Source organism: Lethenteron reissneri, chromosome 65 (assembly GCF_015708825.2).
Source record: "Lethenteron reissneri isolate LAM-NWPU_2019-01 chromosome 65, ASM1570882v1, whole genome shotgun sequence".
Lineage (NCBI taxonomy): Eukaryota > Metazoa > Chordata > Hyperoartia > Petromyzontiformes > Petromyzontidae > Lethenteron > Lethenteron reissneri.
Genome location: NC_083843.1, coordinates 6191141 through 6217330, shown reverse-complemented (window position 1 = coordinate 6217330; position 26190 = coordinate 6191141). Strand labels below are relative to the sequence as shown.

General features: G+C 45.8%; 1 protein-coding gene across 4 annotated transcripts in view; it reads left to right on the top strand.

Annotated features, from left to right (window-relative positions):
• The first annotated feature begins 1020 nt into the window (after positions 1-1020).
• LOC133359377 (uncharacterized) overlaps positions 1021-26190 on the top strand; it is a 39794-nt gene continuing 14624 nt past the window's right edge. Inside the window, exons 1-9 of one of the 4 annotated variants that reach the window (XM_061577777.1) lie at positions 1021-2116; positions 14926-15019; positions 19112-19240; positions 20981-21097; positions 22099-22221; positions 22873-22961; positions 23100-23388; positions 23742-24017; positions 25334-25509. In XM_061577777.1, coding sequence (XP_061433761.1) covers positions 2078-2116; positions 14926-15019; positions 19112-19240; positions 20981-21097; positions 22099-22221; positions 22873-22961; positions 23100-23388; positions 23742-24017; positions 25334-25509 — 1332 coding nt within the window. In that variant the 5' untranslated portion in view covers positions 1021-2077. Of the gene's footprint in view, positions 2117-14925; positions 15020-19111; positions 19241-20980; positions 21101-22098; positions 22222-22872; positions 22962-23099; positions 23389-23741; positions 24018-25333; positions 25510-26190 lie in introns of all 4 variants that reach the window. The other 3 variants (XM_061577776.1, XM_061577780.1, XM_061577778.1) reach the window with 3 other exon arrangements.

The following is a 26190-nucleotide window of genomic DNA, read 5'->3' as shown; positions in this document are numbered from 1 at the left end:
ACTCGGGTCGCCGGGTTCGTAGGGCAGCGCGCTAACCACGACACTACCGCTCCCCACACACACAAACACGTGCGCGCGTCCATAGGTACACAAACACGCCGCACTTGCTGCAGACACACGCAACTTTCAGGGTGTGTAGGGCAGTTAACGACTGAAATAAATAAAGCAATGCTGCGCGAAGAACGCCTTAGACCTGCAATACATTTGTATGGCACTTTACTCGCGCCGCGGAGGGTTTGGGTGGGGGGTGACATGCGTAGGCACACTTCGTGACGCTTCCACATGCGCGGGTCACATGACAGATGTGACGTCACAGCTCACTTGCCGTGCAAAAAATAAATGCATTATTGAGCTCCCCACCCCCCCCCAAAAAAATACCAAAGTGTATTTTTATAATTTTTGCATGGTGTACAGTCTGGAAAGTATACACATGGAAAATTTCAAATTTGTTGCATGTCGGGAAGTACGCTAAACATTTTGAACAGTCACACAATCGCAACTTTGCATTTATAGAAATGGAAGATTACGGCCTTGGCGCAGATACACATCTGGGAAGGAGGCGCTGTGCTTTAGTCTCGCATTCCACGCGTACATACGGGAGGAGCGATGGCACAGCAGTTCGCACGCTGCGCTACGCGACCAACCTGGCTATGACCCGAGTTCGATTCCCGCTCACGGCCACCGCCACCAACACCACCGGTGAATATATGAACCGGTCCTGGGTCTCCCCCAGGTCGACTCAGACCCAAATGAGTACCTGCTGCAGTGGAATGTGGTAAACATCGTCACTGGGGAGACAAAGGCGGGCGGGAGTGGTGCTGGTCACCTACCCCATCGAGTGCCGTGGCAGCCTTTATAGCACTTGCCCCTACAGTCTGTTAAGGCTACACCGGGGGATAACCTTTGTCTTTGTACATTGCCACTCCCTTCTCTTAGCACATCCACCGACTGACGTCACTCACCTGACCGCATTTTAAGGATAAGCGGTAGGTGTTTTTTTTTTACGCAGTGCCGGTTTTACACTTGATTCTGGAAGGGTCGCTTTGCTTGTTCAAGACCAACAAGACCAAGCGGAGCTCACTCACGTTTTTATCACAGTCGAATCACTCTCACGCTCATCCACACACTCTCACTCACTACTCACTCTCGCTAATCCACACACTCTCACTCACTCTCACTACTCACTCTCACTAATCCACACACTCTCACTCACTCTCACTTACTCTCGCTCATCCACACACTCTCACGTACTTACTCTCGCTCATCCACACACTCACTCTCACTCGCTCACTCTCACGCTAATCCACACACTCACTCTCGCTCACTCATACACACACTCACTCACACTCGCTCACTCTAACGCTTATCCACACACACACTCTCACGCTTATCCACACGCTCAATCTCACACATACACTCAATCACTCTCACGCATACACAAAGTCAAATATACCCCTATAGCCTTAACAGACTGTTGGGACAGGTGCAAATACACACCCCCTCCATCTCACAAACAGACAGACACTCACTAACGCTCAATCTCTCACATACTCAGACACTCACATTCCATCACACAGTCAGACACTCACGCTTAATCTCTCTTTCACACACTCAAACTCAATCACACACAGACACAGACACTCACACGCACATAGACACTCACACGCACACAGACACTCAATCTCTCTCACACACTCAGACACTCACTCACACTCAACCGCACACACACAGACACAGACACTCACGCTCAATCTCACACACGCACAGACACTCACACGCACACTCAGACACTCACTCACACTCAATCTCTCTCACACACTCAGACACTCACGCTTAATCTCTCCTTCACACACTCAAACTCAATCACCCACAGCCACTCACACGCACACAGACACTCACACTCAATCTCTCTCACACAATCAGACACTCACTCGCACTCAACCGCACACATACAGACACAGACACTCACGCTCAATCTCACAAACGCACAGACACACGCACATGACTGGCGGCCAACAAAGCGTCTCGAGCGACTGGGAGACTGAGAGGAGTTCGTGACGAGGAGCAGGAGATCGTCATGACCCCGTGGACAGCGATGCTCCGTCTTTTGCTAATGGTGAGGACAACAGCTCCTCATTCACTCACCATCGTCATCGGCGCCGTGGTGGCTAGGAGATGTTAACTACCTCGTTTGGTATCAGAGCCGACCCAGCCACTAAGCGACCCTTGCAATTGCAAAGGGCCCCGTGGCCAGCAGAGGCCCCCCTAGAGTCACTGCTAGCTCGTGGGTGAAAAAAATCATACATCAAAGGGGCCTCCAACCAAATTTTGCTTAGGGCCCCCAAAGGTCTAGGGCCGGCTCTGCTTGGTATACAGGGAGGCTCGTGGGTTCGATGCTAACCCTGACGCCTGCTGCTGTAGATTTGGAGTTTGCATGTCTCTCTCTCTCTACCCGTGGTCGCATGGATTTGTCTCCACGTGACGCTGATCTCTGGATCTCTTTGAGTCCCCATGAGTTCTCTAGAAACGTGCGTTTAGAGTATTTGGCTGCTCCTGTAAATGTCCACACGATGATGATATCGGCCAATTCGTTGAGCTGCTGTCATTTCGCGATGGCCAGGTCGCTTGTCTGAAAAAGAGCTACACTGCTCAGTGGGGACTGACCTGGTAAAATAAAAAATAGTTTAGCTTTAGTATGGGTCTCGATGAAAATGAGTGTCTATGGGTATTTACTGTTCTACATGGGTTTCCGGATCTCTGTGAGTCTCCATGAGTATGATACTCTATGGGCCTGTGTGGGTCTCTGTGGGTTTCTATGGTTCTATATGGGTCTCTAAATATCTGTGGGTCTCTGAGTACGGGTCTCTATGAGTATGGGTCTCTATGGATCTCTATGGGTATCTGTGAGTCTGTGTGGGTCTCTGTGGTTCTATATGGGTCTCTTTGAGTCTGTAGAAACGTGCGTTAAGAGTATTTGGCAGCTGATATACATTTCCACGTGATAATGATAACAGCCACTTCATATTCGTTGGGTCTTTCGGTTCGATTTAACATAGTACATCAAATTCGTGATCTGATCCCATCTGTGAAGGATGTGATCCCTGACATGCAATACTCCGGCATCTACAAACTAAGCTGTCTGCAGCAGTTACATTGGGGGAACTAAGCGGCATGTCTCGGACCATGTTCGTGAACATAAGGCAGATCTGAAACACGGTAGGACCAATACCTCTGCCGTGGCTGATCATTGTTTTAATGCGGTGGGCTCACATGAAATGTATTTCTCTAAGACGAAGGTACTTTGCAAACCCACTGGCTATCAACAAAGATTCGTTCATGAAGCCATCCATATATACAGACACAATTTAAACCGAGAAGATGGGTACAAACTGAGGAAGGACGTTATCAACCAGTTTTAGTCATAACTGGCTGTGATATTCCCATCCTACCACCTTCCAATGTTAGTTGTTATTTTCGGCTCTCCGATTTTACCTTAACAGGTAAAATTTCTCAAACTAACACAGCCACCTTCGCGGGCAGACCTAGAGGTTGCGGCTCTGTGATCTTACATTAACATGCTAGTCTCTCACATTAACATAGCTACCTCAACGCACTCGCAGTGGAGGCCGCTTACCGATCTTACATTAGTATGCTAATCTCTAACATTAGCATAGCCACCTCAGCGCACTCGCCATGGAGGCCGATCACCGATCTTCCATTAACATGCTAATCTCTCACATTGACATAGCCACCTCAGCGCGCTCGCCATGGAGGCCGATCACCGTTCTTACATTAACATGCTAATTTTTGCCTGGCAGCCCTTCAATTGGTGGAAAACCCACCACCGTCGCGGTCGACGCCCACCACTTACATTAACATTAGCTGCCCCGCCCATGTTGCTGACGTTTGGGTTACGCCCATTTCAAACCTTTATAAACAGTTTGCCTTCACAAGCTAACCCCCTTTTCCTGATGACGACCGCTTGTGTTGCGATCGAAACGTCGTAGTTTCTTGTTACTTTCTTTGAACCTATCTACGTGATTTTACCGAAAAACCCAAAGAATATGAATTCCTGCAGTCACGAAGGGCTTTAAGTCAAGATTCAGCCACTTCGTTGAGCTGGTATCATTTGTGATGGCCGGGTCACTTCTGAAATAAGTAATATTTAAAAATACTTTTTTAAACACGCTTTAATGAAATGTACCGTACGAGTCAAGGAAGAACTCCACTACTCCAGGAAGTGGCCCCAAAGCTTGCCATAACGTAAGAGACCGTGGTGTTTAACAGCCAACGTCAGTTGAGCGTGGACAATTAGACCCAAGCCGAAAATAACATGTAAAAGAGATGGTTTAAAAATATGTTTTTTTTATTTTTAATGATAGAATATAGTATTGCCATCAGTATGACATAAGTATACCAAGTTTGCAGTCGATAGCACATTGGGAAGTGGGTTAAAATTGAGTTACAAAATTTGAGGATACGACAACAACAACGACAGACAGAGTGAGATAAATAAAAGCGCGTAATAATAATAAAATAGCTACACAACAGCTCGGTGGGGCCTAACACGTGGTGTACAATAAAAAGTCACTGCTGGATGAAAGCCGGCACGTGGATTAATGTAAACCCGCCACTTCCTCTGTATGTCTGTTGAATTTCTCTGGCACCGTACTTAGCCAACAGTGGTAATCGTAGGTTGTGTATAGTACAGCATATAGTAGCGTAGTGTAGTGTATAGTGTAGTGTATCGTGTGTGTGTGTATGTGTGTTGAGTCTTCTTGTGCACCACTGTACGGAGCCAACCGCGCTCATCGGAGGCGCGTCATGCGGAGCCGATTTCGTCGAGGCCACGACCTCCTGCATGGCAGGAGAGGTAGTAAACGCCTCCGAGCCACAGTCGTGGCGCTAATGAAACGAAACCACACGGTGCTTAACTTGCCCATGTGCCTACACTCCTGGCGCCTCTTGCTCCCGTGTCGTTTTCACTGAGTTTTTTGTTTCGTTAATTTGTGTCACTGTTAGTCTAAATTACGGAGCGTACTCTTCGGTTCTCTCGGTAAAGTTACGTAGGTATAAAATATAATTAATCACGACGTTTCGATCGCAAAACAAGCAGTCGTCCTCAGGCGGAAAAAAATATAATCCAGCAGTGGAACTGCTGCGGTTCAGCAGTTCCTCAGCTAGATTATATTTTTTGTATTTCGATCGCAACACCGGTTGTGTTGCGATCAAAACGTCGTAGTTTTTTTTTTCTGCCTACGTGACTTTAATGAAATAACCAAAGAGTATGGATTCCTGCAGTCACGAAAGCTTCAAATCAAGATTACGGAGCGTATTTGCAACCTGTACTTCACTTCCTTAAGATTATTCCTTTTTTGGGGGGGTTAGGGGTGGTGGTTAGATCGCGTGAATAGAAATGTTGTGTCGTCGTTATAACCGCCACCACCACCTGACACAGCCAATCAGTAGAGGGGTTTGTCACATAACACAAAAACGTAGCCAATTAGTTAATAGTTACAGTACTAACCGGTTGTGTTGTTTGTTGCAAAGTAAACCCACTACATACAGTGAGGGAAAAAAGTATTTGATCCCCTGCTGATTTTTTGTACGTTTGCCCACTGACAAATAACTTATCAGTCTATAATTTTAATGGTAGGTTTATTTGAACAGTGAGAGACAGAATAACAACAACAAAATCCAGAAACACGAATGTCAAAAATTTTATGAATTGATTTGCATTTTAATGAGGGAAAAAAGTATTTGACCTCATCTCAATCAGAAAGATTTCTGGCTCCCAGGTGTCTTTGATACAGGTAACGCGCTGAGATTAGGAGCACACTCTTAAATGGAGTGCTCCTAATCTCATCTTGTTACCTGTATAAAAGACACCTGTTCACAGAAGAAATCAATCAATCAGATTCCAAACTCTCCACCATGGCCAAGACCAAAGAGCTCTCCAAGGATGTCAGGGACAAGATTGTAGACCTACACAAGGCTGAAATGGGCTAGAAGACCATCGCCAAGCAGCTTGGTGAGAAGGTGACAACAGTTGGTGCGATTATTCACAAATGGAAGAAACACAAAAGAACTGACAATCTCCCTAGGCCTGGGGCTGCATGCAAGATCTCACCTCGTGGAGTTGCAATGATCATCAGAACGGTGAGGAATCAGCCCAGAATTACACGGGAGGATCTTGTCAATGATCTCAAGGCAGTTGGGACCAGTCACCAAGAAAAGAGTTGGTAACACACTACGCCGTGAAGGACTGAAATCCTGCAGTGCCCGCAAGGCCCCCCTGCTCAAGAAAGCACATATACATGCCCGTCTGAAGTTTGCCAATGAACATCTGAATGATTCAGAGGACAACTGGGTGAAAGTGTTGTGGTCAGATGAGACCAAAATTTTGCTCTTTGGCATAAACTCAACTTGCCGTGTTTGGAGAAGGAGGAATGCTGCCTATGACCCCAATAACACTATCCCCCACCGTCAAACATGGAGATGGAAACATTATGCTTTGGGGGTGTTTTTCTGCTAAGGGGACAGGACAACTTCACTGCATCAAAGGGACGATGGACGGGGGGCCATGTACCGTCAAATATTGGGTGAGAACCTCCTTCCCCCAGCCAGGGCATTGAAAATGGGTCGTGGATGGGTATTCCAGCATGACAATGACCAAAAACACACGGCCAAGGCAACAAAGGAGTGGCTCAAGAAGAAGCACATTAAGGTCCTGGAGTGGCCTAGCCAGTCTCCAGACCTTAATCCCATAGAAAATCTGTGGAGGGAGCTGAAGGTTCGAGTTGCCAAACGTCAGCCTCGAAACCTTAATGACTTGGAGAAGATCTGCAAAGAAGAGTGGGACAAAATCCCTCCTGAGATGTGTGCAAACCTAGTGGCCAACTACAAGAAACGTCTGACCTCTGTGATTGCCAACAAGGGTTTTGCCACCAAGTACTAAGTCAAGTTTCGCAGAGGGGTCAAATACTTATTTCCCTCGTTAAAATACAAATCAATTTATAACAATTTTTGACATGCGTTTTTCTGGATTTGTTGTTGTTACTCTGTCTCTCACTGTTCAAATAAACCTACCATTAAAATTATAGACTGATCATTTCTTTGTCAGTGGGCAAACTTTTTTCCATCACTGTAGCTGTCAACACATACGGTTTACTTTGTATTCTTGTAAAGGGAAATTGAGTTTTCAGGTCCATATGGCGTATAGCCGTATCACTACGGGCAAAAACATTGTATTTGTTTATTGGTTTGTGTTTTTCCCTTGTGATGAGACCTTGTAGGATAAAAGTTGATATTTATAAGGGCACGGGGTGATCAATGAGGTCTGAATTGATCTGTAATAAGTTAGGCACTGATAAGGGGTTGACAGGTATGCATTCCATAATTGAGATTTTATTCAGATGAATCCAGAGGAGTCTGCAGACAAAAGAAAAAGTCGACTAAATGGAAACAAACAGCAGATATGGCGTAGTTGATAAAGTCGAGAAACACCGGGTCGTTTACGACTTGAAAATATCCATACATATCCACCTCTTATCAGTGCCTCCCATTTTACAGACCAATTCAGACCTTATTGGTCACTCCATGCCCTTATAAATCTCACCGTTCATACGACAAAGTCCAACCAGATGAGAGAAACACAAACAGACCATTTTTTTCTTGACTTAAAGCTTTCGTGACTGCACGAATTCATATTCTTTGGGTCTTTTCGTTAAAGTCACGTAGATAGCTTCTTAGAAAATAACAAGCAATCGTCATCAGGAGGAAAAAAATCGCTTGTGTTGTGATCGAAACGTCGTAGTTTTTTGGTTTTTTTCTTTGAACCTATCTACGTGACTTTACCGAAAGACCCAAAGAATATGAAGACCATTTTTTCGCCCATATTGCAAGAGCTCTACGCTATATTGGACCTGACAACTCAATTTCACTGATAAGGGGCTGACAGCTATGCCACAATAACGTTTACATTTCGAGTACGTGACTTTTTTCCGGTAATTTACAATAACAACAACAACCAGCATCATAATCAGCCGACAACCAACCAGATGAGGCTGTTTGCCGACCCACCCTGAGGCTCGTCATTAATTGGCCCTTGGACACTGGACCGCAATAAAATAACCCGTCCACTAACGCAGCTCAAAGGTCACCCCCTGCCCACACCTGGGTGGCCCTGAGGCAGTGACGTCAACTCTTGATTCCCATTCCGATTGGCTCAGCCACGATGGCGTGATGTTATCACCCTCGCCTGGGATGCAGGAAGTTTTTGGGTTCGATCTCGATCCTGACCCTTGCTGCTGTAGAATTGGAGTCTGTGTCTCTTTTATGAAATAACTACGATAAAAATGTTAATCCGTACGGTAACCTGGAAGGATATATTAAAGACGTTTCCAAACTCATCGATCATCAAACAATGCTGCGGGCTTCCTAGAGTAAAGCAATTACTTTGAAAAGTTAGCATATAACCGCACAAACCATATGGACAATTTCGTGAAAAAGATTTGATGTTGATTATAATTAACATCAAATACGAATAATTATTCGTAAAACATTTATTTCTCAGAACCACGTTGGGGCGACAGGCAAGGGTGGGGGGTCCCAGCGACTCGGGTTGAAATACAAATTAAACAAGTGGCCAAAAAAGGTTGACAACCAGATTAGGATTTTAAAAAACTAAGGAAGCGAAGTGGCCTTGCGCTGTGATGCGTTGTGGCCGATGGTCAAGAACAGCGGCAGAGTGGCAGCGCTATGGGTCTCTGTGTATCTATGGGCTGTATGCATCTCGATGGGTCTGTTTATCTATAGGTATCTGTATCCCTATGGGTCTGTATCTGTATGTATCTCTCTGGGTCTCTGTGTGTATCTGTGGGTCTCTGTGTATCTATGGGGCAATATGCATCTCTATGGGTCTCTGTGGGGCTATGGGGGGGGGGGGGGCAATATGCATCTCTATGGGTCTCTGTGGGGCTATGAGGCTATATGCATCTCTATGGGTCTCTGTGTATCTATAGGTCTCTGTGTGTATCTGTGGGTCTCTGTGTGTATCTATGGAGCAGTATGCATCTCTATGGGTCTCTGTCTATGGTGCTCTGTGGGTATCTATAGGTCTCTGTATCTCTATAGGTCTCTGTGCATCTATATGGGTCTGTATGTGTATGTATGTATCTCTCTGGGTCTTTATGTGTATCTATGGGTCTCTGTGTGTATCTATGTGTATCTGTATCTCTATGGGGCTCTATGCATCTCTGTGGGTCTCTTTATTTATTTTTATTCTTTCTTCTTCTTCTTCTTCTCTTATATATAAAAGTCTCCGTGCGCGCGCTTGCGGGGGATTTGGCTCTCGGACGGAGGGGTTTAAGACCGAAATAATTTGCCAGCCGGCACGCCCTTAGCCCCGTGGTGGGAATAGGCTATTCCGTTTTCACGTCCGTAAATTTTAAAGTCGTTTAATTAACAGATAAGTGGCATTTTTATTTTAATTATTTACTTATTGCACGACATCGACCGTACCAACTCACAATTGCCTGGGGGGGCGGACCCTGCCAAGTGATCGCGTTCACTCCAACTCACGGGGGACATTTTATTTTATGCGTTTAACATGGAATAAATATACACATCACGCTGCCGATTTCTCTTCATAGTGTGATGTCCTCTTACCCCCCCACCCCAATGCGTGCAGTCACTGCTATAAAGTCCTTAGACATTAATTTAATATTATAAAAGCGCTTACATAGTCCTGTATTATTCTGCCTCGGGCGGGAGGATGGTGGGGGGGTAGAGGCCCAGCCTGCAGCCTGGCAATGTCTCACCTCCTCCGGCTTGCCAATCTAGGCGAGGATGCCGGCTCTGCACGGGACGAGACGTCACCACGCCAATTTAAAGTACAATTTGATTGCATCTTTCGCTAAGAATTGAAGGTTTATTTTCTTGGTTCTTTCGGTAAAGTCACGTAGAAGGGAAGTAATAAAATAATAAAAATAAAACATAATAAAACAATTCTCACGACGTTTCGGCCACAACGCAAGCAGCCGTCCTCAGGTGAAAACCAGGTCCGTCGAGGCGACAGAGTCTGAATGAAACAGCACACGGGCTTAGAGCATATATATAAGCTGGGCGCATTGACAAAGGAATTTGCATATCAACAGGAATTTAGCATATTTATGGGAAATGCAGGAATGTAATTAGTACTGCATATGCATGTGCATTATGCAGGATTAACAGCATCAAAGGGAGCTGCAGTTACTGCTGCTGCAGCAGTTGCTGCTGCTGCTGCAGTTTCTGCTGCTGCTGCAGTTGCTGCTGCTGCAGTTGCTGCTGCTGCTGCTGCACTTGCTGCTGCTGCTGCACTTGCTGCTGCTGCTGCACTTGCTACTGCTGCTGCACTTGCTGCTGCTGCTGCAGTTGCTGCCTTATCCATTTTAATATAACACTATGTATTATTCTACCCACCCTAATGTGTATCATACTGCTATATGTTTACTGTACAATTACGACACCATACATTACTCTGCACACTGCACCATGCCAGTGAGTGGAACGCGGTCTGAAAGTCACCGTTAACGTGAACACAATCAGTTAAGATCCGAAATGGTTTATTACGTCCTTCCAATGATTGCTAAGCCAGAATCCATCTTCTCGGTTGAAATTGTCTCTGTGTTTGTATATGTGGATCGCCTCATGAACGAATCTCTCATGATAGCCAGATGGCTTGCAGAGAACCTCTGTCTTGGAGAAGTCAATGTCATGTGAGCCCACTGAATTGTAACAGTGATCTGCCACGGCTGAGGTGTTTGTCCTACCGTGTTTCAGGTCTGCCTTATGTTCACGGATGCGGTCCGAGACATGTTACATTGGAGAAACCAAACGACATGTCTCGGACCGCATCCGTGAACATAAGGCAGACCTGAAACACGGTAGGACAAACACCTCAGCCGTGGCAGATCACTGTTACAATTCAGTGGGCTCACATGACATTGACTTCTCCAAGACAGAGGTTCTTTGCAAGCCATCTGGCTATCATGAGAGATTCGTTCATGAGGCGATCCACATATACAAACACAGAGACAATTTCAACCGAGAAGATGGATTCTGGCTTAGCAATCATTGGAAGGACGTAATAAACCATTTCGGATCTTAACTGATTGTGTTCACGTTAACGGTGACTTTCAGACCGCGTTCCACTCACTGGCATGGTGCAGTGTGCAGAGTAATGTATGGTGTCGTAATTGTACAGTAAACATATAGCAGTATGATACACATTAGGGTGGGTAGAATAATACATAGTGTTATATTAAAATGGATAAGGCAGCAACTGCAGCAGCAGCAAGTGCAGCAGCAGCAGCAAGTGCAGCAGCAGCAGCAAGTGCAGCAGCAGCAGCAAGTGCAGCAGCAGCAAGTGCAGCAGCAGCAGCAAGTGCAGCAGCAGCAACTGCAGCAGCAGCAGCAACTGCAGCAGCAGCAGAAACTGCTGCAGCAGCAGTAACTGCAGCTCCCTTTGATGCTGTTAATCCTGCATAATGCACATGCATATGCAGTACTAATTACATTCCTGCATTTCCCATAAATATGCTAAATTCCTGTTGATATGCAAATTCCTTTGTCAATGCGCCCAGCTTATATATATGCTCTAAGCCCGTGTGCTGTTTCATTCAGACTCTGTCGCCTCGACGGACCTGGTTTTCACCTGAGGACGGCTGCTTGCGTTGTGGCCGAAACGTCGTGAGAATTGTTTTATTATGTTTTATTTTTATTATTTTATTACTTCCCTTCTACGTGACTTTACCGAAAGAACCAAGAAGATGAATCCCTGCAGTCACGAAAGCTTTAAATCGAAATGAAGGTTTATTGTTTACTATTATTAAACAAATAAGTTTACAAATATTACAATGATAATGTTTCTGTGCATGTGAGTCGATGGGTTTCTATGTGTGTGGCTCCATGTCTGTGTGTAAGTCCATGTGTGTGTCTATCTTTCTCAAACGGACAACGCCCCATGTGTGTGTACACGTACAAGTGTTTGTGTGTGTCAGTCTATTTGTGTGCGTATCAGTCGCTGTGTGTGTGTAAGTCCACATGTGTGTGTAAGTCCATACGTGTGTGTTTCACTCGATGTGTGTGTAAGTCCATACGTGTGTTTCACTCGATGTGTGTGTGTCGAAGTGAATGCGTGTGTGTGAGTCGATGTGTGTGCATGGCTCCATCTGAGTGTGTAAGTCAATGTGCGTTTGTGTGTCTATGTGTGTCAGTCGATGTGTGTGTGTTAATCCATGTGTGTGTATCTAAAAGAAGATGTCTGTGTGTCACAGTCCATATGTCTATGTGTGTGGAGGGCAATGTGTGTGTCAGTCTATGTGTGTGTGTGTGAGTCCATTTGTGTGTGTCTTAGTCGATATGTGTGTGTGTAAGTACATGTGTGTTTACGTCAATGTGTGTGTGAGTACACGTATGTCAGTGTGTGAGTTGATGTGTGTGTGTGAGTCGCTGTATGTGTGTACGTCAATATATGTGTGTGTAACTCCATGTGTGTGTATATAAAGTGCATGTCTATGCGTGTGTGAGTCCATATGTGTGTGTGTGTAATTCCATGTGTTTGTGTGTGTGAGTCGATATGTCTGTGTGTGTCAGTCCATGGGCGTCTGTGTTAGTCGCTTTGTGTGCATGGCTCCATGCACACAAAGCCTGGCCTCTGGGTTGTTTTTCATGCTTTCGGAGTCCCTCAAACTTTGCTCACGATCCTTAAGGACCTTCATGATGGTGAGCGGCCCCGCGTCAAACTACGTGGCCGTCAGTCAGAGCCATTCCCTCTACACCTTGGGGTGGTGACAGGGATGTCCTCTGGCTCCACATTATTTAACACATCTTTTGAGCACGTAGTTCGTGAAACCTTCAATGGCTGTACCCGAGGAATTACCATATGCTACAGATACAATGGGAGGCTGATCGATGCCCGGGTGCGGTCACGGGATGCCTCCCTATTGCTCAACCATATTATGTATGCCGATGCTCTGGTGATTGCTGCTCACTGCTGCTCAACCTGGAGCTTGCCACTAAGAGGTGGGGCCTTACCATCAGCCCCACCAAAACTAAGCACCTGCCTGGGTATTATGTACCATCGAACAATCCACCCCCACAACTCACAATTGGTGATGCGGCAGTTGTGGAGAGATTGCCGAGATTCCCATACCTGGCCAGTGTGCTCATGACCAGCTCCGGTTTAACAGCAGTGGGTCTCACTCAAAATCAGTCGAGCGCCATTGTCTTTTCATCGGCTGCGTTACACTGTGTGGAAGCTACCTGCTCTCTCGCTCCACATAAAGCTCCAGGTCTTCTCGGCCACGGTAATTCCCTCCCTTCTCTACGCTTGCGAAACGTGCACCCCCCTAATGGAACATCTTCGTCGGTTAGAAACACTGAGGCTGGCCTGCTAAAGATCCATCTTGGGTTTAACCATATATGTGTGTGTGTGCGTCTAAGTCGATGTGTTTCTATGTGTGTGGGTCAATGTCTGTGTGTAAGTTCACGTGTGTGTCTGTCTTTTTTGCCCGAGCAACGCCGGGTACTTACCGCTAGTACATGTATATCTATGGATGTCTGTATCTCTATGGGCCTCTGTGCATCTCTGTGGGTCTTTATGTGTATGTATATATATATATATATATCTGGGTCTCTATGTGTATCTATGCGTCTCTGTGTATATCTTTTGGTATCTGTATCTCTCTGGGTCTCTGTGTATTTATGGGTTTCTGTGTATCTATGGGTATCTGTATCTATATGTGTATCTATTGGTGTATGTGTGTATCTACAGGTCTCTCTGTGTATCTATGGGAATCTGAGTCTCTATGGGGCTCTATGCATATCTTTATGCGTTTAGAGTATTTACCTGCCGCTATATACTTCCATGTGATAAGCCGCTTGGTTGAGCTGCTATAAATTTGTGACGGCCAGGTCGCTTCTGAAAAAGAGTTACACAGCAACTCATTGTGACCTTACCTGGTAAAATAACACGTAGTAAATAGTAGCAGTACGAGTACGTCCAAACGAGGAGACGGAGCGTTTGGCATATCCTTTGCATTGCAGAGCCGTGAAACATTTCAGTCGGCTTCGGGTAAGGCTTTCATCCAGCAGCAGATTGATTATAATCAATTATTGAATGACGTCGAGGAATGTTTAACCACGTGTCATCCTTCGAGACTCAAAATTCTGTCCGGAGATTTCAATCTCGGGAAAATTCCGAGAAACCCCTTCCCTACCTGACACCTGTACCCTACATCCCCCGGAGGTCGATTCACCTTAACAACAACAAAACACACCGATACAGTGTAGTGTGAATCATCATTGGCACGTAGGCTTGGGGTGTGGTCCTGCCCACGCACGGACCACGACAAAGATAACAATTCCCCATATAGCCTTAACAGACTGTTGGGGCAAGTGCTGTTAGCAAGCACCTATGAAGGCCGGCATGGCACACGAGGGAGTGGGTGGCCACCTTTGTCTCTCTAGTGGCGATATGTACACATCACACCAGGTACTCATTTGAGGCTGAGTCGATCTGGGGGAGGCCCAGGACCGGTTCAGATAATCGTCACTGGTGATGGCTGTGAGCGGGAATCGAACCCGGGTCGCCGAGCTCACAGCGCAGCGCGCTAACCGCTACGCCACCGCTCCCCACCAGCACTTGCCCTCCCAGCAAGCACAGTGTGTGTGGGGCTATCCTGGGGGCCGCTTTGTCTTCGTGCCTCTCTCATCGATTACGAACTAGGCCCTCCCTTAAAATGGGAAAGGGGAGAGAGTCCAGAATTGGCCCACGTGACGCCGAGTGAAGTCGCCTCTGTGGCTCCATCTGAATGTGAAATTGCAGTTGTCGCTCTGCCATCTACATCAGCCGCTCAATTCTGCTGTGAATCTTCTCTGCAGGTGCTATTCCTGCAGGAACTGTCTGGCGCCAAGGAGTGTGGCGATGGATTCTACAAATCATCAAATGAAGTCTGCTGTGAGCTGTGCCGTGCAGGTAAAGCAACACAGATATGGAGACTCCCAATGTATGTGCCTCTGTGGAATGGCAAAGTGTGGTGACCGGGTGCTTCCTTTCCTCCACCCAAGTCAGCTTCTCTCACTGCATTCTAGGCTATGGGGTTGGTGGTTACTGGAGAAATGAGAGATGTTAGGCACTTGAGAAATGTATTGCTGTCAAAGAGTTAACCAACGTAGAAGTCAATTAAAAAGGGTGCGCCATAGAAGAAGACAACCTGATGATGATGATGATTGATGCAGGCAGTGATCAAAGGGAAACTGACATTATTTCATACCTGTCAACCCTTATCAGTGCCTTATCTTAATACAGACCAATTCAGACCTTATTGGTCACCCCTTGTCCTTTTAAATCTTAACGTTTATCCTACAAAGTCCCATCACAAGGTAGAAACTCCAACAAATAGACACAAAAATTGCCTGTATTGAAACGGCTGAACGCTGTATGGACCTGAAAACGAAATTTCCCGGTAATAAATATGGGTAAACCATATGGGTTGACAGGTATGCTATTTGGACACACATGTGTCGTCGGATGGACAACGACAAGAAATGTAAAAGTGTGTTATTGTTGTTGTTCGGTAAAATGGAAGGAACCAGAAAGAGAGGAAGTCCTAACAGAGAATGGCTTGACAACGACATCATTAGAGATTGGTGCCAGAAAGATGTGGCCACTACTTGAGCATATTGGCATTACAAGACAGGGAAGAAAGTGGAAACAAAACATAACAAATGTGCAGTGGACACCTACTACTAAGACTATCTGCCCACGGACCATGATGATGATGATACACGACACTATGCATTACACTACACGACGTTATGCACTACACTACTATACACGACACTACGCTATACACTATTCTATACACACAGATAAATTGCTGGATCACCGCCACACGGGGTTATTCCACACACGCACACAAGCTAACGCTAATGCTGCCGGCGATCAGACTCTGAGAAGCTCCCGCACTAAGCCTGACTCTAAATGGCTGCATGAATGCATGCGGGCATCTGCGGGCGGTCATATGCTAATCCGCTTCCACACAAAGAGCGTTAAGCGGCTGCACAAATATGCATGCCGGCAGGTGATTTTTCGCAACCCCGCACCCACCCTAATACTCGTGTGCGAGCGTCGGCGGCCATTTATGTTTTAATACAAGCGCACGCCTCACACACACACTCAAATTACCAGCACCACGCTGGGGTTCCACACACACACATCACACTGCAGTGATACTCTGTACTAAAGTTTCTTAACGGCGCAAATACACACGAGCTGGGGGGAATATTTCGTGAGACGAGCTCGGCCTGACTCTGCCTACGAACCCAGTCGCTCAAACGTCCTACCACGTACCTTGAAGCTGTCCTCACAGCATCGCACGGACGCTGTGCGAGTCGGAGAGAGAAGGACGAGAGAAAACTTTCCCTATCGCTGCCTCGTAGCAGCACTCGCTGGCATCACACGGATGCTACGAGGGGCTCGAGGAGGCAGGACGGCAGGGAGTGGGTCTTGACGGCCCGGAGGTTGAAGACAAGAGACTCAAATCGTCCTGGGCTACTCTTTTTATTCTCTAAACTTCAAAGGCCCAGGGTGACGTCGTTCCACGCAGCCAACCATGCGCTTACCTGCGCCGCCGTGCCTTTTTACCTTCTCTAAATGGAGTGCCACAGAGTGTGCTGCTGCTCCGCTCACCCATTATTCTCCCGTTCTCATTCATTCTAACCTACTGGTATGCCCTTCTTGCCTAATATTCCACCCTCAGCCTCTCTCAATGTCGTGAATAACTTATTGCAGTTGGCCTAGTGAACCTTTTCCTTCTGCGCCCATACAATTTTAAGCCAATTTAGGGGCACCACAATGTAACCTGTCCTGTAAGGGTCGGCAAATCTCCCAGTACCGGGAAACCATGGGACTCTCCCTCTAGGGGCCCTTTGGATTAAAACTCGATGTGCCAGGCAATCCCCTGCCAGGACACTACGTGGGTGCAAGTGCTGCGTGTGTGCATGTGCTTATCGTGGGGGGTAGTGGATAATCGCGGCGTTTGCGGAGTTGTTCTGCGGTGGTGGCACCACAGAGGCAGACAAAGGGATATCGGACTCGGTATGCAAGTAAATTTGAGTGTCGTCCGCAGAGCAATGAAACTTTAGCCCGATATTTTGGAGCAAATGACCAAGTCGGACAATATAAATACAAAGGAGAAGAGGGCCAAGAACTGAACCCTGAGGAACCCCAAATGAAACAGAGCTGGGAGCAGATTTAAAATCTCCTATAAATACGAAATGTTCCTGATAAGATACATAGATCTGAACCACCTAAGAGCAGGTCCTGAAACCGCCATGATACTTTCCCAATGATCAGTCAAGATGTCATGATCGATGGTGTCAAAGGATAAACTCAGATCCAGCAAAGCGAGAATACTGGGTGAGCCAGAGTCAGCAGCAATCAAAAGGCCGTTCACCACTTTAACCAGAGCTGTCTCAGTGTTGTGTCCAGCCCTGAACCCAGACTGAAATGGATCCAGAAAATCATTAGAGGACAAATGGTGGTTGAACTGCAAGGCAACCAGGCCTTCAGGAACCTTGGATAGGAAGGGTCGATTGGAGATTGGGCGATAATTATTTGGAACCTCAGAATCAAGGCCAGTCTTTTTCAGGAGAGGGATGACAGCTGTAAGTTTGAAGGTGGAAGGGATAATACCAGAGCTGAGAGGTAGATTAAAAATGTTGGTTGCAAATGGGAAGAGTAAATTTACATTTTCTTGAATTAATTTGGTAGAGAAGGGATCGAGGGAACATGTGATGACCAGCCAAGAAAGAGCAGGCTGTGTGTGGAGACGATGAGGGAAGGCCACACCAGCTTGTAAGTTAGATAATCTTGACAAAAACGCAATAAAAAAATATTAATAACTAAATTTCGATTTAATGCTTTCGTGACTGCAGGGATTCATCTTCTTGGTTCTTTCGGTAAAGTCACGTAGAATGGAAATAATAAAACGTCGTGAGAATTATTTTATAACGTTTTTATTTTTTATTATTTAATTATTTCCATGCTACGTGACTTTACCGAAAGAACCAAGTCGTGAGACTTATTTTATTATGTTTCATTTTTATTATTTTATTATTTCCCTTCTGCGTGACTTTACCGAAAGAACCAAGAAGATATTAATAACTAGTAATAAAGTGCTAACACTTTGAATTTTGCTTAAAAGTAACTCAGATTAATGCGAATAATAATAAAATAATCCCAGTGGGAGAGGCAAGATTGCCCACGTCCCATGCAGGTGGCCACTACTTGACCGTATTTGCACTACAAGACGAAATGTGATAAACAAACGACGAAATGTGCAGTGGAAAACCTATGGATCGTGATGATGACTGAAAAAATGAGTTCAGTTGAGCCACTGCCCCTAACATAACTTAACGCTGGTTGACTGTCAGTGCAGCCCGTGACTCACCAAACCAACTTGTCATCACGTGTGTGTGTCTGTGCGTGTGTCTGTGCGTGGGGAGCGGTAGTGTAGCGGTTAGCGCGCTGCGCTATGATCCTGGCGACCCGGGTTCGATTCCCGCTCACGTCCAACACCAGTGACGATTATCTGAACCGGTCCTGGGCCTCCCCGAGGTCGACTCAGCCTTAAATGAGTACCTGGTGCGGTGTGTAAACATCGCCACTGGGGAGACAAAGGCGGTCGGGCGTGGTGCTGGCTCACCCACCCCCTCGTGTACCGTTCTGGCCTTCATAGGTGCTCGCTAACAGCACTTGCCCCTACAGTCTGTTAAGGCTACACGGGGGATCTTTGTAGCGGTTAATGCTTGGCGCTACGAACCCGGTGACCAGTGTTGAATTCCAGCTCAGAGCCAACACCAGTGACGATTATCTGAACCAGACCTGGGCCTCTCCTAGGTCGACTCAGACTCAAATGACTACCTGGTGCAGTGTGTAAACAACGCCACTGGGGAGACAAAGGTGGTAGAGCATTTGCGCCAAAAGTCTGTTAAAGGCTATACAGGAGATCTTTGTCTGTGTTTACAACAACTCAATTGTTGCTCACACCTCTTTGCCTTTCAGGGATGCACAAAGTGATGGACTGCATAGGTGAAGGAAAGGGTGCCTTGTGTGAGCAGTGCCCTAAGGGCACATTCATAGACAGAGACAACCAGGAGAAGGTGTGTCCGTCATGCAGCAGCTGTGGACCAGGTAAGTGACAGCACAGCAAAGTAGGCGTTTCCCCTCTATATGTAGTGTGTGTCCTTTTGCATGTGGCATAGATATTGTTTCATCACCGTCAGGATCCATGTACAGATAGCCCCGTAGTAGGTGTCCACTGCACGTGACGATGCGTGACGATGTGTGACAAGGGGGGGGGGGGGGGGGGTTGAGAAATGTGACGTTACATAAAAATGCACAACTTTAAATAACACGTTCTATTTAATTACATAGACTTTTTAATAAATGTTTTCTCCTACAACATCAGAGTGCAGCGCCACATTAAATACGCACTACAATGACAATAGTTTAAAGCGATTTGAAGCATGTTTTTTTTTTGGGGGGGGGGGGCAGAGCTTTGTGACGTCATATTTGAGGGGGGTCTGACTTTTTGTGACGCCGTGTGACGAAGGAGGGGGGGTCAAAAATCGTCCAAAATCGCGTGACGTCATTTATAGACGGCCCCTTGTGCCAATATGCTCAAGTCGTGCCACATGTGTCTAGTACCAATCTCTTGCGATGTCATTAAACCATTCTCTGTTAGGTCTTCCTCTCTTTCCATGTCCTTCCATTTTTCCAAATGGTGTCAGTTTCCTTCACATCGCTCCCTGCATCATCATCAGGTTTTCTTCTACTACAGTGCAACATTTTATTATACTCATTGGTTTTTTTCGGTAAAGTCGCGTATGTAGAAATAAAATAAGTTAACTAAATAAAATTAAAATAAATCACGACGTTTCGAACGCAACACAAGCGATCATCATCAGGTGGAAATGGGGTTGCCGCGGTTGCTCCTCACGTCGCGTCCTCTCTACCCCTTCTTGGTTGCCACTTTCATATCTGGTAAATTTGCATAATTGCCCCTCCCCACACCCATACTCCTAAAACCGGTCCCACCAGCTATGACTTACACCTGATAGAAGCAAGGGGTGTGATCCTCATCTTTCAACTCGTCACACTCGTGCTGAAAGAAATAAAGACCCCTACTATTGAAGACTGCTGTGTCGAGTGTCCACTACACCAGTACAAACATTTATGGCAGTGCAGCCAAAGCCATTTTAAATAATTGGACAAGGTCAACAAAATACAATGTCCCAAATTGGTCAAGGATACTCTATAACATACCTGTCAACATGTTATCAGTGCCTACCTTATTATAGACCAATTCAGACCTTATTGGTCACTCCGTGTCCCTTGTAAATCTCAACGTTCATCCTACAAAGTCCCATCACAAGGGAGAAACACAAATAAATACATTATTATGTTTTGCCCATATTGAAACACCTGTACACCATATGGACCTGAAAACTCAATTTTCATGTACAAGAATACGGGGTAAAATGTATAAGTTGACGGCTATGTAGTGGGTTTACTTTCCAACACACAACACAACCGGTTAGTACTGTGACTAGTAACTAATTGGCAACGTTTTTGTGTTACGTGACAAACCCCTCTACTTATAGGCTGTGTCGGATGGTGGTGGCAGGTTTCATGACGAAGAGTTGCTGGTTTATCCAGGATGTTTCTGTTGCGCGTCGTCGCTTTAAGATGTTCTCTGTTCATATTTTGGTTTGTTGCGGTTGAACCTGACTCAAGAGCTGCATGGCTCACAGGGCTATACCTAATAAATGAAACTTGAAAACTTGAAATGACGACACAACATTCATATTCACGCGACCTAACCACCACTTCTCCCCCCTTGCGATACTTTTTTTTGTTTTCTAATCGCAGGCGAGGAGGCGGCTGTGAACTGCTCCGTGGCCCAGGACACGGTGTGTCGGTGCACGGAGGGGCTCAAAAGAGACGGCGACTCGGGAATTTGTGTGCCTGAGGAGTTGGAAAACCAAGGTAGTAGTAGGATTACAAAGCCGCTCAAGTCAACCACAATAAGCTGTTTGATTTGTCAGCTGTCAGGGAGAGCACGGGACAGCCTGGTCCACTGAAATGGCAGAAGCTTTCTGCAGTAGAAGCGAAAATTGAAACTCCACCTTATGTCTATTGCAGGCTTCAGGAACTGCATGTTCAACACAGCCATATGTGATGTTATCAGTTCACTACCCTGTGCAATATTGAACACCGAATTTTAATTGTAGCTACACTACTTTTTTAGACTGGAGTCACCTTTCCTCCAAATATTCACACTGGGAAGTAACACATTTACTGCTCGTTTCAGAGATTTGTGGTTCAATTCCAACGGCTAACATTGATTTGAAGCTTTCGTGACTGCAGGAATCCATACTCTTTGGTTCTTTCGGTAAAGCCACGTAGGTAGAAAAAATATAATAAAATGACGACGTTTCGGCTGCAACACAAGCGGCCGTCTTCATGCCGCTTGTGTTGCGGCCGACACGTAATAATTTTATTTTCTACCTACGTGGCTTTACCGAAAGAACCAAAGAGTATGGATTCCAACGGCTACCCTGGTTAATGGAACTGGTGCATTCCACAAAATAAAATGCGCCATCAGCTTCACAGTGAATGATAGTGGTCTGGTAACCTTATTTGAAAATAGAATCACATGTGTTCTGGCATCGTGGTTCAAATGTGAAATTATCTGAAAAGTTCGTTTTTGGGGGAAGGGAAATCGTAAAAAAATAACATCACCCCCAACTGTGAAACTGCTGCAGATGATAATCTTTGAAAAAGCGCCTTCGCGATATTTTCGTGCTTAAAAAAACTATAGAAATTATGCAAAGAGCAATGATTTGATAGTTTTATTTTGATAGAGGTTTCGTTAATGCGACCTACTGCATTCATATACATTGCAATGTATCACATAGACCTGACAAGTAGGCGGAGAGGGGACTGCTGTTCACAGATAGTTTTTTTCTCCTTCATAACATTTTCAGACGCCACGTCATTCGTGTTGGCAGCAGCCCTCATCTTCGTCCTGACTGCACTCGTGTTTGTCATAGTTTACTTCTACATGAAACTAAAGGGGTTGACTTTTAAAAGGATGTTGAAGCGATCCGGTAAGTGGTAATGTTCCGTGCTTAATCCAAAGATCCCATCCTCGTATTGGGGCTGAAATTATACATGTGGCAAAATGTATTTTACTCATTATACGTGAATTAAGATGTGTGGAGAAATCACGTCTTGGCACAAGCCGCCTCTGCATGCTTTCTGCAGACACCACTGCACAGAATGATGAAAATGAGTTTCATCCCTTTTGAAAGCTTGGCTTCGGTGTCATATTAAATTGTCCCTTCGAGAGTCCTGCTATTGGTGACAGTCACCCCTGCCATGCCTCCACTCATCCAACAATATTACATACTCTCGTAAAGTCGTGTTGGACAAGACGCTCAATTGAAGCGTCATCGTTACTTCGTTGTGTGCTTACCACTCTTGAGGAAGTGGACAATTCTCGAGGTCCCGAGGGCATCGAGATAGGATTTGGACTGATTCACAACGATCGCAAAACTGTCTGTTCATGGTCTTTGGCCGGAGGTGATAACATCTTCATCTTGGCTATGAAACTTTACATTCCAGTTAATAACTGTCCAATCTTAAAATTATAGAAAACATTTAAATGTTCTCCTTGACTCCAATATCAACATGTTTAGTATTCTGTGTCGACTGTGCTATGAATCAGCGATAATCTGATTTTATCGGATTTATTTCAGACACTACTCATACAAATAATGAGCATGATGAAAATCTACCGCTTGTTCTTGTCGTGCAAAATGAACACAAGGTGCCATTTGGAGTTCAGGTAAACTCAACGCAGCATGGTGGCATGATGACCCTACTCTACATTGTTTCAGTGTGTAAGCGTGTATACCAGTACACTGAAGACTCCATCTCACATAGACATAAATAATTGTAACCGTGTCTTCTCCACACGCTACAGAGGAGCAATGAGAACAGCGAGACAATGCAACTCATCCAAGAGAACAAAGATAATCTAAAGGTCTGGATTGGAGTGGATCCCTCTGCCTTCTTGGAGCATCTCGATGGCTTCAAATTGATTCCACGGCACGTTCACCAAGCGGCCGTCATCAAGGGCGGAGAGGAGAGTGTTGAGCTCGTACTGGACCACTGCATCTGCCAGGGAGAGGTGGGCTGTGAGAAGCTGTGGGATGCCCTCTACTCTGTGAGGAAGCAATACGTGCATCTATGGAAGTGGATTCAGACACACGGTACGACCCACGTAAACGCACCAGTATATTGATATTGAATGCCTTTTGTTAGAGTAAGGAAGAAAAACCATGCATATGCATAGCTTTTGTAATGCTTTCCAACACGAGTTCGTCCTTGGGGAGGTAATTGGAAACAACGCTACTTTTAAAGCCGTAGAGGAATGATGTCATGCTGTGTGTGACTGAACGACTTCACGTTTCCTTTGACTGTTTAAGTACCAATACGAACCTAAATATGTTATACGTTGTGCCTTGATTCCAGAAGCACAATCCTGGCCTAATTTGATAGAAAATCAAATAAATTTGCGTAAAACGATACTTGTGGAATTCATATGAACCTCTGTCGGTCGCAGGTGAGGCATTGAGAGCCGTTCAAGATAAGGAGTCTGATCTGAAGCTGTGGATTGCCAGAGACCCCAAGCATCTTCTGCTGCAGCTGATGAGTCGTGGACGGATCCCAAACGAGCTCTTCACCAAGGCCAAGAGCATCCGGGATGGCGCAGAGTGCGCAGAGCTGCTGCTCGACTACTTCGTTAAGAGAGGGAACGACGACTGCCTCAAGCTGCTCTTCGCTCTGCAGGCTGTGCAGGACGAGTATTCTGGACTGAAGGAGTGGCTGGGAGGCCTTGGTAACAAAACAATAAATTAAGAATAAACATTTAATTTCATACAATCCAAATTTGTCGTATTAACCGGCCATCATTCCTTTTCGTGACATGTCCTGCCCATGTGCACTTAATTAACAAAAAATGTTCCATAACCCATGTGTAGTGGGTTCTCAGTGAGACGGAGACGACGTAGTGGAGGCACACTTGTTTCTTTAACCAAAGGGCAGCAACACAAAACTTGAAGGGGTAACGGCCCCTTCACCCGTACTCAATGGGAAACACCCCTCGCACTATCCCCTGACTGATCTACTCCCAGTCCTCCGCTAAGAGTGCTAGGGGAGGCTATTTGATCCGGCCCTAGTCCAGCACGGATCCCGGCACCCAGCTAACCAGACCGGCTCTTACAAGAGCATCGGTCCTGAAGCTCTCAGAGCTGCGCCACTGGCTTGCCCTGCTCGGTCCTGAGAAGGAAAGCGAGTCAGGGGATTCCCAGGGCCTATCTGCCGGTCTTCAGTCTTCTCTGGTTAAGCTTTACACACTGGACCTCGAGCCCTCCGGCTCCCCGCCTTTTATACGAATCGCCTCTGAGGGGTGGGACTATGGGGGATAACAGCGCCAACCACAGCCCCCCAGGGTTAACCGTTGCGGATGTGGATGTAGATACCCCTGTGTGTTTGTCCGCTTCCCTTCCCGTAACCACCCCTACACATGCACTGTCGTTCTGTTTTTCTACGTAATTGGAAACTGTGTACTTCAAAAATGCTCTTTTGCACGCTCTTTCAATGCTGTTGTTTTAATTTGCAGTGTCCACGTGTCTGATCCGTATGTCATAGCGGGTCATGTGGGCTGATTAAAACGTTTTTCTTCAGGCACATTGGTTACATTACATGTAATTGAGAATAGGGGTTTTTCCCCTTTTATCTGGCAAGAAAACTGAAACCTTTTACAAGGAATAGTGTCTGCATTGACCACAATACTTTTGGTCAAAATGCAAACAAAAACACACTGATAATATATTCATTATCCTTAAAAATGATTGGTCCACATCAGAGACAGCGTTCTTTTGAGCCTCGTCTCAATTGGTGCTAGACCAGAGGACGCCACAAGTATTGCGGTTAATGCAGACATGATTCCTTGTAAAAAGGTTTCAGTTGTGTTGCCAGAAAAAAGGGGAAAACCCCTATTCTCATACTTTGGTAATGGCAAAGGAGGTCTAATGATGTAGTTAGATTTCATTATTTGGTTCAATTTTCCAAAAGCAACCTGCTCTCATCGACCTTTGAATGCTGAAATGGTGCCAATTGCTGCTGCGTTTCCCCCCTTTTGTGGTGCCGCAGACTTCCTCCGGAGACTCTCCAAGTCCCCCGTGGTTCTGAACAAGTACAGCGACTTTGTCCTCCGGGACAAAATCCGCTTCAAGACGAGGGAGCTGCTCATGGCGCTGCGCAACGACCTGACGCCTCTGCTCTCCCAACTGCAGATCAGGAATATACTCACCGACAACAGTGTGCGGGTATGTCCACTAAGATCATCGTCATCATAATCACGTATCGCATCATAAATAAGTACCTTTGCTATTTGGCCAGTCTTTTGGCTCAAAGGCTATCACGAAAGCACGACGGATATACTTTCTAGGCTTTATAGAGCATATTTCGATGTAAAGCTTTCGTGACTGCAGGGATTCATCTTCTTGGTTCTTTCGGTAAAGTCACGTAGAAGGGAAGTAATAAAATAATTCATAGAGCATTTCTATCTTTATTCTGCTGTGGGATTGGTTGACATTGAGCAATCTCAATAAGGTCCATTTGGATGTTAGGGCTAGACAAGCTGAAATAAGTGCTGAGAGTATGAACAGATGTAAGAAGCACAATTTCACAGAGCACTACACATAGGTCGTTGCACCCATTGGTAGTGGCACACGTGATCTTATAATTATAACGTTTCTAAGACGACCATTACCGTATTTTCCCGCATATAACCCGTGGGGTATACCACTTTTTACAAACAAAACAAGACCCTGCGGGGTATATGGAGGTGCGGGCTATCCCAAAAATATTTTACACATGTGGCATGTCATAATTCGTTTAATTTTTCATGCTAGTGTAATGCGGGCGCGGGCGACCTCCCGGATGTGACGTCACGGAGAGGTGGAGTTAGGTGACGTGGGAGCAAGGTTAAGGTTCTTAAGGGATGA